This window comes from Eumetopias jubatus, unplaced genomic scaffold (genome assembly GCF_037043125.1).
Source record: "Eumetopias jubatus isolate StellerSeaLion01/CBP00866 unplaced genomic scaffold, mEumJub1_p1.0 scaffold_3, whole genome shotgun sequence".
Taxonomy (NCBI): Eukaryota; Metazoa; Chordata; class Mammalia; order Carnivora; family Otariidae; genus Eumetopias; species Eumetopias jubatus.
Window position 1 is genome coordinate 27,947,688 of NW_028274809.1, and position 14,085 is coordinate 27,961,772.

At 41.3% G+C, this 14,085-nt stretch overlaps 1 protein-coding gene across 2 annotated transcripts; it reads right to left on the minus strand.

The window, feature by feature from the left end:
- Positions 1–10,797: 10,797 nt before the first annotated feature.
- On the minus strand, positions 10,798–13,212 carry LOC114216017 (gamma-crystallin F). 2 transcript variants are annotated; one of them, XM_088022070.1, is made up of 4 exons: positions 13,204–13,212; positions 12,830–13,072; positions 12,336–12,343; positions 10,798–11,065 (listed from the first exon to the last, which is right to left on the minus strand). In XM_088022070.1, the coding sequence occupies exons 1-4, from the start codon at positions 13,210–13,212 to the stop codon at positions 10,798–10,800; spliced, it is 528 nt and encodes a 175-aa protein (XP_087878196.1). The 2 variants fall into 2 exon arrangements, with proteins under 2 accessions (XP_087878196.1, XP_027968068.1); XM_028112267.1 differs by lacking the exon at positions 12,336–12,343 and having other exon boundaries at positions 10,798–11,070.
- Between the last annotated feature and the right edge of the window lie 873 nt (positions 13,213–14,085).

The window sequence follows — 14,085 nt, forward strand, 5'->3', positions numbered from 1 at the left end:
GGACAATTGTCAAAAGAATATGTCAAATGCTATAGCAGGGTTTCAACAAAAGAATGATTCCAAAAATATTTCTGAGCAATAGAAATGTAAATAACCTCTCAGCAGGACTACTTTGAAAACTCCAGGACTGATATTAGTGTTTAACTATTTGTTTAAAGTATGAGTCATGTTATAATCCAAATAAAAGTTTTGTAGGCATCAACTTTTATTGTTTTCCTAAGGTAGAACATGGGCTGTTTGTGGCTGGCCTGAGACAAGTGAAAACACATCACAGCAGTTTTGATCAAAACGATCTCTTATTTTCTACAGCTTGTCTCCTGGCCTTTTGGAAAACAAAGTGGGCAGCTAACCAATCTGCTATTCTCTATGAGTAAATTGCATAAAGAAAGGAACTCTAGAACAGGTTCGCCACCGACTATAAAGTTTAAAAAGGAGAGGATATGTTGCCTTCACATTGGTTTGATTTCCTGGTTGAAGATTTTTTATTATTTCTTTAATGAGTGGGTTTCTGGCCTTTTTGAAACCTGAAAAGGTCTTTTTGAAAAATAATTACAGTCATAGAATGTAGATCACAGGGACAAAAAAATGAAAACTCAACTAGAAATATAGCCAAACTAGTATTTTTTAGAAGCTTAACTCTCATGTAAGATGCTCTCAGTTACAAGGAACAGAAAATTCAATCTAAAATGGCTTAAGGAGGGCACATGTTGTGATGTGCACTGGGTGCTATACATAACTAATGAATCATTGAACACTACATCAAAAACTAATGATGTACTATACAGTGGCTAACTGAACATAATAAAATAAATAAATAAATAAACAAAAATAGTTATTAATAACTGTTAAAGGAAAAAAATAAAATGGCATAAGGAGAAAGGATACTTACTGGTTTAATGTAGACACTAGAGCTATGTCCATTCTCATTCTGATCCACTGAAAAATCAAAAGAAAGTCCAGTTCCCCCGAATTTTCAATTTGCAGATCTGAAGCTCTTCAACCCTGATGGGACAGAGCTGGTCATGTGCCCAAATCTAAGCCACCTAGTGTGGAGTTTGGAAAAATGTAATTGGGCTAAATTCAGAGGGGCCTTCTCAGGAGCTCCAGGTAATGTTAGTTCTCCCTTGCTTCACTTACAATTCTTTAAGCTACTTGTAATAGAAACTCCATCTCAAATTAGCTTAAACAATATATAAAGATATTTAGTATTTCACATAAGAAGAAGTTCAGAGAGAGGACAATCTCCAAGCATGGTTAAAATGGGTTCTAGCTTCTTTGCAATTTCCTTGGCCTCTGCCTTCTTCAATGAATTGGCTTTATTAAAATGCAGTAGTTTCTGGATTTTTCACATACTGCAAACATACCCATGATATTTCAAGATGACTACAATAGCAACTCGAATAACCCAGCAGGACAAAGAGAAAGCTTTTACTTCAAAGATGAAACAATAGGCTTTTCTTTAGTATGGTTGAGCCAGTTTAGGTCTTATGTCAACTCTCATCCACTATCAGTCATCAGGAGAATGACTTGAACTCTTCTGCTTAAAGCTGACGTCCTTAATTGGATAGGCAAGGAGGATTAACACAATTGGTTTAGAATTGGTAGCCACTTTGTGGCTGGGGATGGAATTGCCTTCCCTGAGAATGACACAGAACATTGAGAAGGTTGAACACTTGAACACAATTTGAATTTTGTAAGAAAGAGGAAGAATAGATGGTAGATATTCAGCCAACAGTGGTCAGTACACACCTACACCACACTGTCAGGAAACTCAGGAAAGAAAGAGTGATTGACAGGGAATGGGAAGACAAATTATCCCTGTGACAAGGCTGTTTTTCTTCTTTTAACATTTGACTGATAATGTGAATAAAAACTTACCTGGGTAAAACACGGTAACTCAGAAGTACCATTCTAGAAATAATTAGATTTCAATTTCAAGAAACATTCAAAGGAAACCACTTACCTGATTTCAATTTTGAACATGGATCTCGCAGAAGCAATACTGGGATGCATCATCCATAGAGGAAAGGAGAGATGAAAATGGAAATAGGAGTTACATAAATTAATGACATGTGCATTATGGTCCTTAAAGTTAGTAACGATGTTATCATTTGAATTACTATTTCTTTATTATAATCATTATCATCAGTATCGTTACTGTTCCTAAGATATCAAAACCTTGTTCTCATAAGTGACCATCTTTCCCCTTTTGGAACACTGTGATAAAATGAGGGTAAATAAATGAATCAGATGAAAGAAGGGGCAGACCCTTGGCCACTTACACCTCTCCACTACCCTCATCTTGTCACTTCTTTTCCTTGATTCTGATGATTCCTGAGAAGGGACACCGGCACAGAATTTGAGAATCCTGAGGACATTGAAGTGTTTTCTTTTTGAATACCAAAAAATTCTGAATAAATCTCCAGTTTCTCTGCATTCAGTCAACACTGACGCCCCTTCTAGATGAGCATTCTTTTATCCAGTTTATTTTCTGGTTCTTAAGAGAGAAACTTCCACTTCCCACGAGCACTTGTTCCCTAACACAACGCACTGACTGGACATACCACAGTCTCCCCTTACCCATGGTCTCAGTTACCTGAGGTCAGTCAAGGTTTAGGAACCTTGATGATCTGACAGAATGTCAGAAGGTTAATAGTAGCCTAATGCTACGTCACATACCTACGTCATTCACCTCGCTTCATATCACCACATAGGTGTTTTATCATCTTCTATCATCACAAGAAAGGTGAATACAGTACAATAAGGTTTTGGAAGAAAGACCACATTCTCCTAACTTTTATTACAATATATTTTATAATCATTTTATTGTATTATTTGTTATTGTCTTAATCTCTTCTGTGCCTAATTTCTAAATTAAACTTTATCATAGATGTGTATGTATAGGAAGAAACATAGTATATATAGGGTTTAGTCTGTCCACTTCCAGGCATCCACTGGGGTTCTTGGAGTGCAGTCCCTGCAGATAAAGGGGAACTACTATAATAGACCCTGAAGCAAAGAGGACGAAACAACCAAGAAGTTCATTTCTCAAGTCAGAGCAGATTTCAGTTCAGAAGTTCACCATCCTGTTCCTGGGTCCCTTCCTTTCTCCACTGATCAGCTTCCTTTCTGACAAAGGAAGAACAGGATTAGAATAAGGGAAACTATAAACGGATGATAAACCCTGACTGTCCTATGAATACTTTATAGACTGACCTAATTTACTTAAGGAGTTAACAGAGGAAGGCATTGACTATAATCTTACCAATATGTAATAGAGACACTGGAATTCAGAGAACCAACACTTTCTGTTCCAAGTTCTTGTTCTATTATTTTGCTATTTAGTGATGGCTGTTTGTTGGGTAAAACCAGTTCAATGGTGGAAAAATTAGATTGGTCTACTTGTGAATCCACTATAGTCAAATACTAGTCTCAAATACAGTCCCTTTAAATTAAGAAAAGAAAGAAAATCAAACTAGCACTTATTACATTCCAGATACTATGCTAGGTAGTGTTTTTATTTTTCTTCATATCCCCATTTGACTGAAATTCATGATTTTCCTAATGTCTTCAACAGAGCAAAGTATTCTGCCATGAATTACCAGGTAAACAGAGCCATCAATTTTGGTGAAGAAAGGAGAAGACAAGCACAGTTATTAAACACCCAGTCTGCGCTTGGCCCTGTGCAAGGCAAATACATACAATATTTCACTCTCCCTATTTAACAGACAAAAAAATCAAGACCTTCACACATTTGACAGTATGCTGAAAGCCGCACCAAAGCCAGTTAGTTGCTCGGACTCCCATCCTCACGTCTCTGTGCCACACAACAACTTGCACTAATGTGCACCAGGCTAACATAGAGGTGTTCTTACTGGAGTGAAGATGTTAGCAATAAGGAATACCAGTTTTTCAAAAATACAAGGCACATAAGCACAATTAAAGACAAGACAGGGGAAAGGCATACCTTTCTATGTAAATTGAGGAAGGTGTGATATCGTGTGCCCCTACTAATGCGTGTTCCCAGGGTGCTGTGCCTGGAGCCCAAGGGTTTCTGGGAGAGTAGTTTCGTTCCACTGCCTTCATTTTCACAAAGTAGATATGCAAACTACAAAATAGTAAACAAACTCTGAATCTTGCAGACACATGTCCTTTTTCTGCATTCTCTTTTTTCCCCGCTTTAATTTGACACTCTGTTTGATTTGGCTAACATCTGGCATAAATGTGTGAGTGAACATAACCAGTAGCTATGTATCACAAGCAGTCCTCTTTTGTGAAATGCACACTACTTCTAAGGTCGAGCTATTATCAATGTATATTTATTGTGAATCAAAGATTTCAGTTTTTCTCTTTCCATTTATTTTTTTAATTTAATTTTATTTTATTATGTTATGTTAATCACCATACATTACATCATTAGTTTTTGATGTAGTGTTCCATGATTCATTGTTTTCGTATAACACCCAGTGCTCCATGCAGTACGTGCCCTCCTTAATACCCATCACGGGGCTAACCCATCCCCCCACCCCCCTCCCCTCTGAAATCTCTTTCCATTTAATTAGTAAGTATGACACTGAGCTCCTCTACTGGCTGGAGTAAAGGTTGTTCATGAAACTAATCAGTACATGTAACTCTTACTAAAGTAGCTCTTTGCCTTTTCACAGCTGTAAACAGTTTATCACCGCATTATTCAGAGGCTTTTGTCAAAGTTCTAGTTTCCTCCCCTGTGGAGAATTCCTTCAGTCAATCAGCCTGACAGCATCTTTCTTTATGACTAGAAATGCAGCAGAGTAAAAATAATTGCATGTCAGAACAAACGGAAACTTTCCATTGCCCTCATCTTGTCAAAAAAAGTACTTGAACTGAATTTTGAAAACCAGCACGTGATTTAAAAAGTGTCCCTTTTTGATATGCCTTTTTCTTTGCCTTTGATCTATTAAATTTGTTCAAAAAGAACAGCATACAATATTCAGGTTTTCAACTGGTTATGTTAATGAAGAGTTCGTGGATTTCTTAAATTCTCTAGGTTTTATTTTTCAAATTCCATAAATAGCTACTCTCAGCCTGCTATTTGCCAAGCATTCTCAAATATTTCTGCAAATAGCAGTGCATGCATCTTGAGGGGAAAATCTCCCTCTTTGAATTCCTCCATAACTGAAATGCAGGATTTTACTATCATCCCGTATTTGGACCAAGACTTATTCTTCGGACCTAGCAAAAGCTTATGGATGTGTCAGGACCACTGATAAGGCAGGAAGCATCTGGGTCCCTCTTGTTGAATTACTCTTTCTCCCCGACTAGATCACATTTCAGGGACTATCAAATGGGACTCCATCTTATCGAATTTTTTCAATAGTTGGAAAAGTAGAGTGAATAAATAGAGGAAAAAGAAAACCTCTGTGTATTAATGAGACCTGGTGTTCTCTTGTTAAACATTTGTAATCTGGAAACTATGCGCAATACCCTGTGTAACCTTCCTAAAAAAGGATTGAACAGCCTGGATTCAGCTCTCATTCCTCTTGACATTCCAGCATCCGATGCAAGTGACTTCCAGGATGTCCAACTTTTCTTTCTCACTTTCCCATGTTTATCTCTTTAGCAGTTTGCTGTTTTTCTCAACACTACAATGCCTATAAAGTCTGGTTCTTCTTCTAAGTACTAGCATATGCTCCTATTAAAAAAATGGTTAAGGTACTGATCTGGCCAGGGTAAAGTCAAAGATGATTATTTTTAGCCAGTGATTTTTCATGCTTTTTATAAAATCTATAACAATGGCAACAGTGTTTGAAAAGTTAAGGGAGATATTAAAAATTTTTTTTCTTTTAGGGTTTTATTGTTTCTCTTCCTCAGTTTATTTGATTTCCTTTTTTTGGTAAAAACAATACATAATTTAAGAGAAGAATCAGAAAATATAAACAAGGAAACTAAGAAAATAGGAAACACATAATCTCATCTATATAGAGACAACCAGTTTAATATCATATGGGTATGTTTTGGTCAGATTTCTTCTGTGCACACATATATACATGCATAATTTCAGATCAATTTCTATACACATTTGTGTACACACACATAATTTTATTTTTTTATTTTTTATTTTTTAAAGATTTTATTTATTTATTTGACAGAGAGAGAGACAACAAGAGAGGGAACACAAGCAGGGGGAGTGGGAGATGGAGAAGCAGGCTTCCCGTGGAGCAGGGAGCCTGACGCAGGGATTGATCCCAGGACCCTGGGACCAGGACCTGAGCTGAAGGCAGATGCTTAATGACTGAGCCACCCAGGTGCCCTGACACACATAATTTTAATGTATTAAATCTTATTTTAAAAGATTTATCTTTGGCTGTAGGATCCATTTTACACAATTTTGTAAAAAGATTTATTTATTTATTTATTTATTTATTTATTTATTTATTTATTTTGGAGAGAGAGAGAAAGCTTCCACCGTGCACGGGCATAGTGGTGGGAGGGGCCGAGGGAGAGAATCTCAAGGAGACTCTGCACTGAGCACAGAGCCCAACAAGCGGCTTGGTCTCACAGCCCTGAGATCAAGACCTGAGCTGAAATTGAGTCGGTCACTCAACTGACCGAGCCATCCAGGTGACCCATTTTACACAATATTTTTAAATGACTCCATAGTTTTTAATTTATGCATGTATAGTCATTGTTTAAACAATACCTTTTTTGAGAGAGAGAGAGAAAGAGGGAGAGAATATGTGTGGGGGGAGGGGCAGAGAGAGAGGGAGAGAGAGAATCTTAATCAGGCTCCATACCCAGTGCAGAGGGTATGGCACTCGATGTCATGATCATAGGATCATGACATGAACCAAAATCAAAGAGTCCAATGCTTAACGACTGAGCCACCCTGGTGCCCCTAAATGATACTTTATTGTTGGTCCTTTGTATTACCTAAAAATTTCTTTCTTATACATAATCCAGTGCAGCCATGATTGAATGAAGATGAATTTTAAATTAAAGCAACAATAAGACTAAAAAAAAACTCAAAGAACTGACAAAAGTTGTTTTAAAGCTTGAAAGTTTGCGATGTAATCCTTAGTTTAACAAATCTTCAAACGGTTAAGCCAAATAGTACTGGCAATCTTGATTTCCAATTGGTTTCTTTTCATTCATTTTCTTAAATAATCTATTTTTCCTCAATTTACTAAGAGTTTCCCTAATCTGGGATCCCTCATCTCTCCCACACTCTCCTTGAATATGCCAGATAATTCTACAGGTCCGATCATCATCTCTGTGAAGAGATTTCCCAAGTCTATAGCACTGGGTATATTCATCAAGGGCTTTTCAACACCACTCTGTTCAGGTGATCAACTCCCCCCCCTTGACTCTGAGGATATCCCCTCATTTTATGTTCACTGCAAGACAAAAGTTTGGTGTGAATACGTGGCACAAGATAATTTTCTTCTCCTCATATGTGTCTTACAAAAGCAAAAAGGTGAATAAAAAAGGAAAACTCTATTTTCTGCGATACTAGAAGGGAGATGACATTTGAGAACATAAAATTATGCCTCCGGGGTGCTGAGAGCATCAGGCGTTTTGTTGATGCTGTCCAGGGAGAAGAACAGCCAAGACTGAGAGGGCAAGAAGGTAGAGAATGTGGCCTAATGGGGCAGAGCTTTGGAAACTCCAGCACGAATTCACTTCCTGTGACTAATGGGCTCAACTGGAAGTGACAATTCTATTTCCTTGCATCAAATGGAGCTGCGGGTCCAGAAGAAGGACAGGATGGAGCTAAAACGGAAGGCCCCCAGAGAAAAGATACCTGACGTATCTTCTATCACCATCTTGTCGGGATGCAAACTGCAGGCTGGACAAGGCCGCGTAAGAAATTGCGCTGAGGTAGGATCTCAGCTTCTGGCCTAACTGTCTATAGCTTTTAGTTAATGGAAAGTTTTGCTTTTAGCTTGGAGAATATGGTTCTGTTTGGTCTCTGTGGATAATGAATTAAACACATGAGAAATCAGCCATAGTAAAGGGACGTCCCAGAGCCACCAGACTGTGGTGGGATTTAAAAGGCTGACTCCCAAAGATCATCCTTCATGAAAACCTATCTCTTTTTGCCTGAAGCGTTCTTTTTAGGGTAGATTGTGTCTGCGCAGAGGTGGCCAAGGAGCAGCCCTTAGGTCCAGCTGGATCACATTTCCCATGTGTTTTAAGCCTGTTGAGTCATAATGCCTTTAGGTGGGACATGTATTTTCCAGTTGATCGCAAATGCCACCAGCCCCTGTTACTATGTTCCAACAGTTCCTCACATTCCCCTTACCTTCCCGGCCACCCAGGACATTTAGATTTACCCCTCCTCCCTCCCTCAGGTCGAGGTACTGTCTCCAGAAAAGAATGTCCAGTGCGTCATTGTCTGATCCAATCTGCAGAAACTACTGGTTCACATATACTTTCTCCTTTTATGAATGTATTCGCTCAGCATCACTGGGCCTGCTTTGAGCCAGGCACACTCTGCTAGATCCTTCAGGAGATACAGATATGTTTGAGACATTCTCCCTAGCTCTAGAAGTTTAGAATCTAGTGGGGGAGGCAAACGTGTCGGCTTCCGGAATGAAACTGCTACAATTGAAGGGCCAGTCACCAAACAGGGAGAGGGAGTAGAGAGGGAACTTGTGCCTGTAGAATGGAGGATCATTCGTATTTGTTGTCAGAACTTCAACTCAGTGTAGTTAGTGGAAGAGCCATGTGATGAGATGAGGCTGGGACCCATTCCCCCACTGCCTCAGTCCGTGAGAGGTGACAGTGATAACTTCATTGAGTGTCTCCTCATGAAAGAATGGATATTTGATGACTATATAAAACTTAAACATGTTCTCTGCCATCTGCTCATTTTCAGGTTTTCTGTCACTCAGTTTCAGGCTGAGCTGTATCTGTTTTTGTTTTTGTTTTAAGATTTTATTTTTTGATTTGACAGAGAGAGACACAGGGAGAGGGGGAACAGAAGCAGAGGGAGCGGGAGAGGGAGACGCGGGCTTCCTGCTCTGATGCGGGGCTCCATCCCAGGACCCTGGGATCATGATCTCAGTGGAAGGCAGATGCTTAACCAACTGAGCCACCCAGGGGCCCCACGAGCTGTATCTGAATACAAATTACAGCTCATCTTTCCAGCCTGGGTGTCTGCTCAAGAGACATGCAATGAGAAGCACAAGTGTAATCTTAAATTTTCTAGTAGCCACATTAAAACGGTTAAAAGAAACAGATAAAATTAAGTTAATAATAGATCAAACTATTATCATTTCAGCATTGAATGCACATGAAAAATGACGATATCTTTCGAATTCTATTTTTACACTGTCTTTGACATCTGGTGTGTATTTTACACTTAGGACACAGCTTTGTTTTGGACGAGCCTCGTTTCAAGTGTTCGGTGATCTTGTGCGCCAGTGACTGTTGTCTTGGTCAGCACGGACCTAAATGTCCTTAGAGCTTCTCCATATACCTTGGAGCATGCATGGGTGTTACGGGAAATAAAATGTTAGACATAAATAATCTAAGTTATTCCTCTAATGTTTGAGGTTTGGGAAACAACATACTTCCTAGCTAAACATATCCTCTCTCTCTCTCTCTTTTTTTTTTTCAAATAGAAAATCGCTTGCAGTGGTTCTTTCATAATTGTGGCTGTTCAGCTGCCCAAGACCCTATTTCAGTAAGATGCTGCCATTTTCACCATAAGGCAAACCCCTAAGCTGGGAAGCAAATTGATTTTCTCATGTACATGATAAATAGCTGAAATTGAGAAGCCTAGTATTTTCACTTAAAATCTTGTGGTGTAATAGAATACCTATGTAGATTTCATTTGAGGAACTTCATCTGCCTGCAAAGAAATTTTGCACTCAATTAGACAAATAGTCCCCGTAAGTTTCTTTTTTTTTTTCTTTTTTATTGCCATAATTATCATCAAAAGCTGATTCATGAACTAGATGTAATAAAGATCGATCCAAGTTAGGAGACAACATCAGCCTGGCCAATAACAGGTTTATGAACTTTGCGTGATTGCGTTTTATTTTCCTGATCATGTACCACCTGCCTTTATTTTTGTCACTCTCTGCTCATTCTTATCAGTGCACATGCTACCTGAGTGCTCTGTACCTTCTGTAAGTAGAAAAATGTTTGGAAGAGTCCTTTGGGCTGTTTACTAAGGTGACACATGGTTCTTATATTAATGCTCTGGATACATACATAAATAAATCTATTAGCCAGTCACATATTTTTAGACCTAAGGCGTGTCAGACGTTATCTTAACAAACTTATCTGTCATCTCCCTCAGAGGCAACTTCGCTTAGCTGTCCCACTTAATGTGGGACAATCTCCAAAAGGGATGTCTACTAAGAAAGTACCAAAAAGGTGACCAGATGTTTCGCCAGCAAGCTTACAGAACAGCTTCCTAGAAACTACTGTAGGCAAAGCTAAACTATGTCAGTGACTTTAAAATAAAAACTCATGTAATCCACGTCACAACCTTATGAGATGAAGGGCATATTATTACACCAAGTTTTACAAGTTGGGAAACTGAGGTACAGAAATGCTAAGGAACTTGCCCCATCACCTACAGCTGGTAAGGATTTGGACCAGGCATTTGGTCCATAGCTCCAGAGGCTATGCTCTTAACTGCTACCCCATACCAACCGTTCCACCGATATGTGTAAGCAAATCCACATTATTCCCAGCTTGCTTTCTGCTGAGCCTAAAAGGAAAACAGGACCACGTGTCTGCATCAAACACACAGGAAATACTTTATTAGCTCCCAGATGGAGAATAGGGTAGAGTAAAAATATTTCAATAGGAATCCATGGCTCTTCTCAATGAGCCCACTCGGGCACTCGTGGCCCCCCAGTCGCGGTAGCTCCTGTAGTCCCCTGGTCTCAGCAGGTACTGCCGCCCCCGGTAGCTGGGCAGCTCGTAGAGGATCCAGCAGCCCTCCAGCACGTGGAAGGAGTGGATCTCACTGAAGTGGAAGCGGTCATGAAGCGAGGAGCAGTCCTCGGTGATCTCTACCATCTGGCCTCTGTAGTCCTCTAGCTCGTAGATCCTGATCCTGTGTGAACTGGTCTGTGGGTTCGGCAATCAGCAGATGAGGAAAAGTCAGAAAACCTAGCCCTTCGCAACCAGCCACACACCCCACAGGGGGAATGGGCATCTCTTTATCTTTTCTATAACAAAAGTGACCAAATTAAAGAAGGAGACTACCAATACCAGGGCTGCTGTGTACAGTTGGATAGGTTGTATACTGCAAAACTAAAAAAACAAAAAACAAAAAACCACCATTCACATAGACCATGATATGGATGAATATATGAATGGTGCTCCCTAGGGTTTTTTTTGGGGGGGCACAACATTTTTGAAGCATACACACTGGATCCATTCACTACCATTCTTAAGTAACAATTTGCATATAATTGTTTTGCTCTATCCTTCATAGACTTTTGGTGGTCTGGGGTTCTCCTTGGATGATATAAAAATAATTAGATATTAAAATAAAAAGACAAACATATCCCTAGCAAAAGGCATTATTTTGAATCTTGATAGCATTAGAAGAGGCGAAGGAGAAAGGAAGTCAAATTGCTTTCTGGAAAGTGAGGCACAGATGCGCTGTGGCATTTCAGCGCAGGCGGTTCCTTAGTCTCTTCTGCTTTAAGCCCTGCTACTCTAACATCCTGGGAAGCAAGAGCCATCACAAAGATGATCTCAGTTCTCAGCTCTAACGTATGCGCAAAACAGTTTTAGGTCATTAATAAAAAGGGAAGCTCAAGATCATGAAGGAGGCCTGCACAGGACCAAGGGAGTATACAACCTTTAGAAAAATGGAAAGTTAGGCTGTTTGTCCTGAGCAAATCCTGTCTGTCTTTCCTTGAGCGCTTGCTCTTCTTTTATCTGCCTTCCCAGAGGGTGCCGATTGTCTCACTGTCTTCCTGCTCCCACCACGGAACGCTCTTTAGAAGTTCTCACAAGCATCGTCCTGCAGTATGAATGACTGCTAATAAGCTATCCCCCACGGTTGGGAAAGGACCCACATGTACATCATTTAATTTGGTCTTCACAGCAGCCCGGTGCACATGGAGCAACCATTCTAGCCTTTTTTTCTTTTACGAGAAGCTAATGACTGGAGCTTTAAGTCTGTAATTAGAAAAGTCCGGACGGGGAAGGAGAAGCCCGGATTCTCAGGCTCCTCATGCTCGTCTGGGTCCATCAAGGCATTACACCCCCTGAGCGGGTTTCACACTTCGCAGAAGTGGTACATTTTCCAGGGGACTGTGTCATAGATTAGAGAATCCCCAACTGTGGGATTTCAGGCTGCTGGGGTTGATTTGGGGAACAGTGGGTTCTGCAGAAGCTGCCAGAATCACCTTGTTGGTTACTTGTTCTGAGTGAACAAAAACCGGAACTTGATGTTCATCATCATAATAGTTAATATTCAGGGGAAGCGGTAGCTCTCCATGTGCTAGGTAACCCTTTCATCCTTATTCCAACCCTATGAATTAGCTGCTTTTATTGGCCCCATTTTACAGATGAAGAGAGAGAGAAATAGCCCAAGGAACTAGCCCCAGGCCACCTGATGAGCTGGAATCTACACGTTGCTTATTCCTCACCTGTGCCACGGACCCTGGGAATTCCTGCATTTCTTTTCCCCAGTAGAGGTGAGTTGAATTTCAGCAAAGCAAAATAAACTTTCAAATTAAAAGCATTGCGCAACATTTTCAGTGTTAGAAAACCCTAGAGATATTCACAAAGGAAAGGAGAACATAGAATGCCACATCTGCAGCACCGAGGTGGCGGGAGGGCCCAGCAGGAGCCGGGGAGCCGGACTCACGTGGGGGATGAGGCGGCAGGAGCGGATGGAGTCGCTGAGGCCCAGCCACTGCTGGTAGTCGGGGTAGTCCCCGCGCCGCAGGAAGTACTGGTGGCCCGCGTAGTTGGGCTGCTCATACAGCATCCAGCAGCCGCTGTCCACGCGGATGGAGTTGCAGCGGCTGAAGTAGGGCTGCAGGTTCGGGTGGTCACTGCTGCACTCATAGCAGCGGCCCTGGAAGCCGCGGTCCTCGTAGAAGGTGATCTGCAAGGCAAGGGAGGGAAAGGCTCAGAGGCCTGGCCCCCAGCCCCGGCGTGCGGGGCCCCCTCCCGGCGTGCGGGGCCCCCTCCCGGCGTGCGGGGCCCCCTCCCGGCCTGCAGCTGCGCTGGGCTCACCTTCCCCATGGCTGGTGGATGGAGGTCAGTGATGGGCCGCCCTGGCGCGCGCGTCTATATAGCAGGAGGGTTGCTGCGTTGGCAGGAACAACACAAAAGGGGCCCGCGGGGTGAGGAGGGGATTTTCTCTCTCTTTTTCTACATAATGACTGCGGGGGTGGGGTTGGGGACTTATTGTATGTTTTTTCTTAGACTCGCCAGTGTTTTCGAATTGATGACCCGCGTTAAAACTGTCACTTGATGCCTCTGGGGCCTTTAAATGAAGCCTATTTAGGAATTTGGAACTGAACAAAAGCCCTTAACCGAATTAATAATTGCAATGAAATATTTTAGTTATCTTTTTAAACTTCAAGACGATCTAGAGCCGGGTAGTGACTGAGTCTGAGGTCAGAATGGACCCCAGCATGAGACGTTTCAATTCGAGAGCATTTTCTTGGTGTGAGAATCTGGAACATGGGGAAGAACCTGCCTTCTCCATAGTACGTTTAAAGTAAGATGGGATTTCCCTGTAAGAGGAAGAACCTCTCCATGACCCTATGGGCTGACAAGTGGGTATAGCAGATATTGCTAACACTTGAGGAAGGGTGATGGGACGTTGGCCCTTGAGGAAGCCGGGTTTAGGCACCGGCCTCCACTCTGCTCCCTGGAGACTGGGCTGGACCAGGGTCCTCTCCAGGGCCTCAGCTGGGGTGCCTCTCACTGCACAGGGTGGAGACCCACTTTTGAAATTCATGAGGTGACTCACTGGTGGTTTCCACCCACAGGGTAACTTTCTACTTAACTAATAACTTTGTTAAGTGCTAAACTTATTTGTTTGGATCTAGCTGCTAGTTAATGTGCAAATGTAACAAAATTTTAAATCCTTCAGTCTTACAAAGCCTC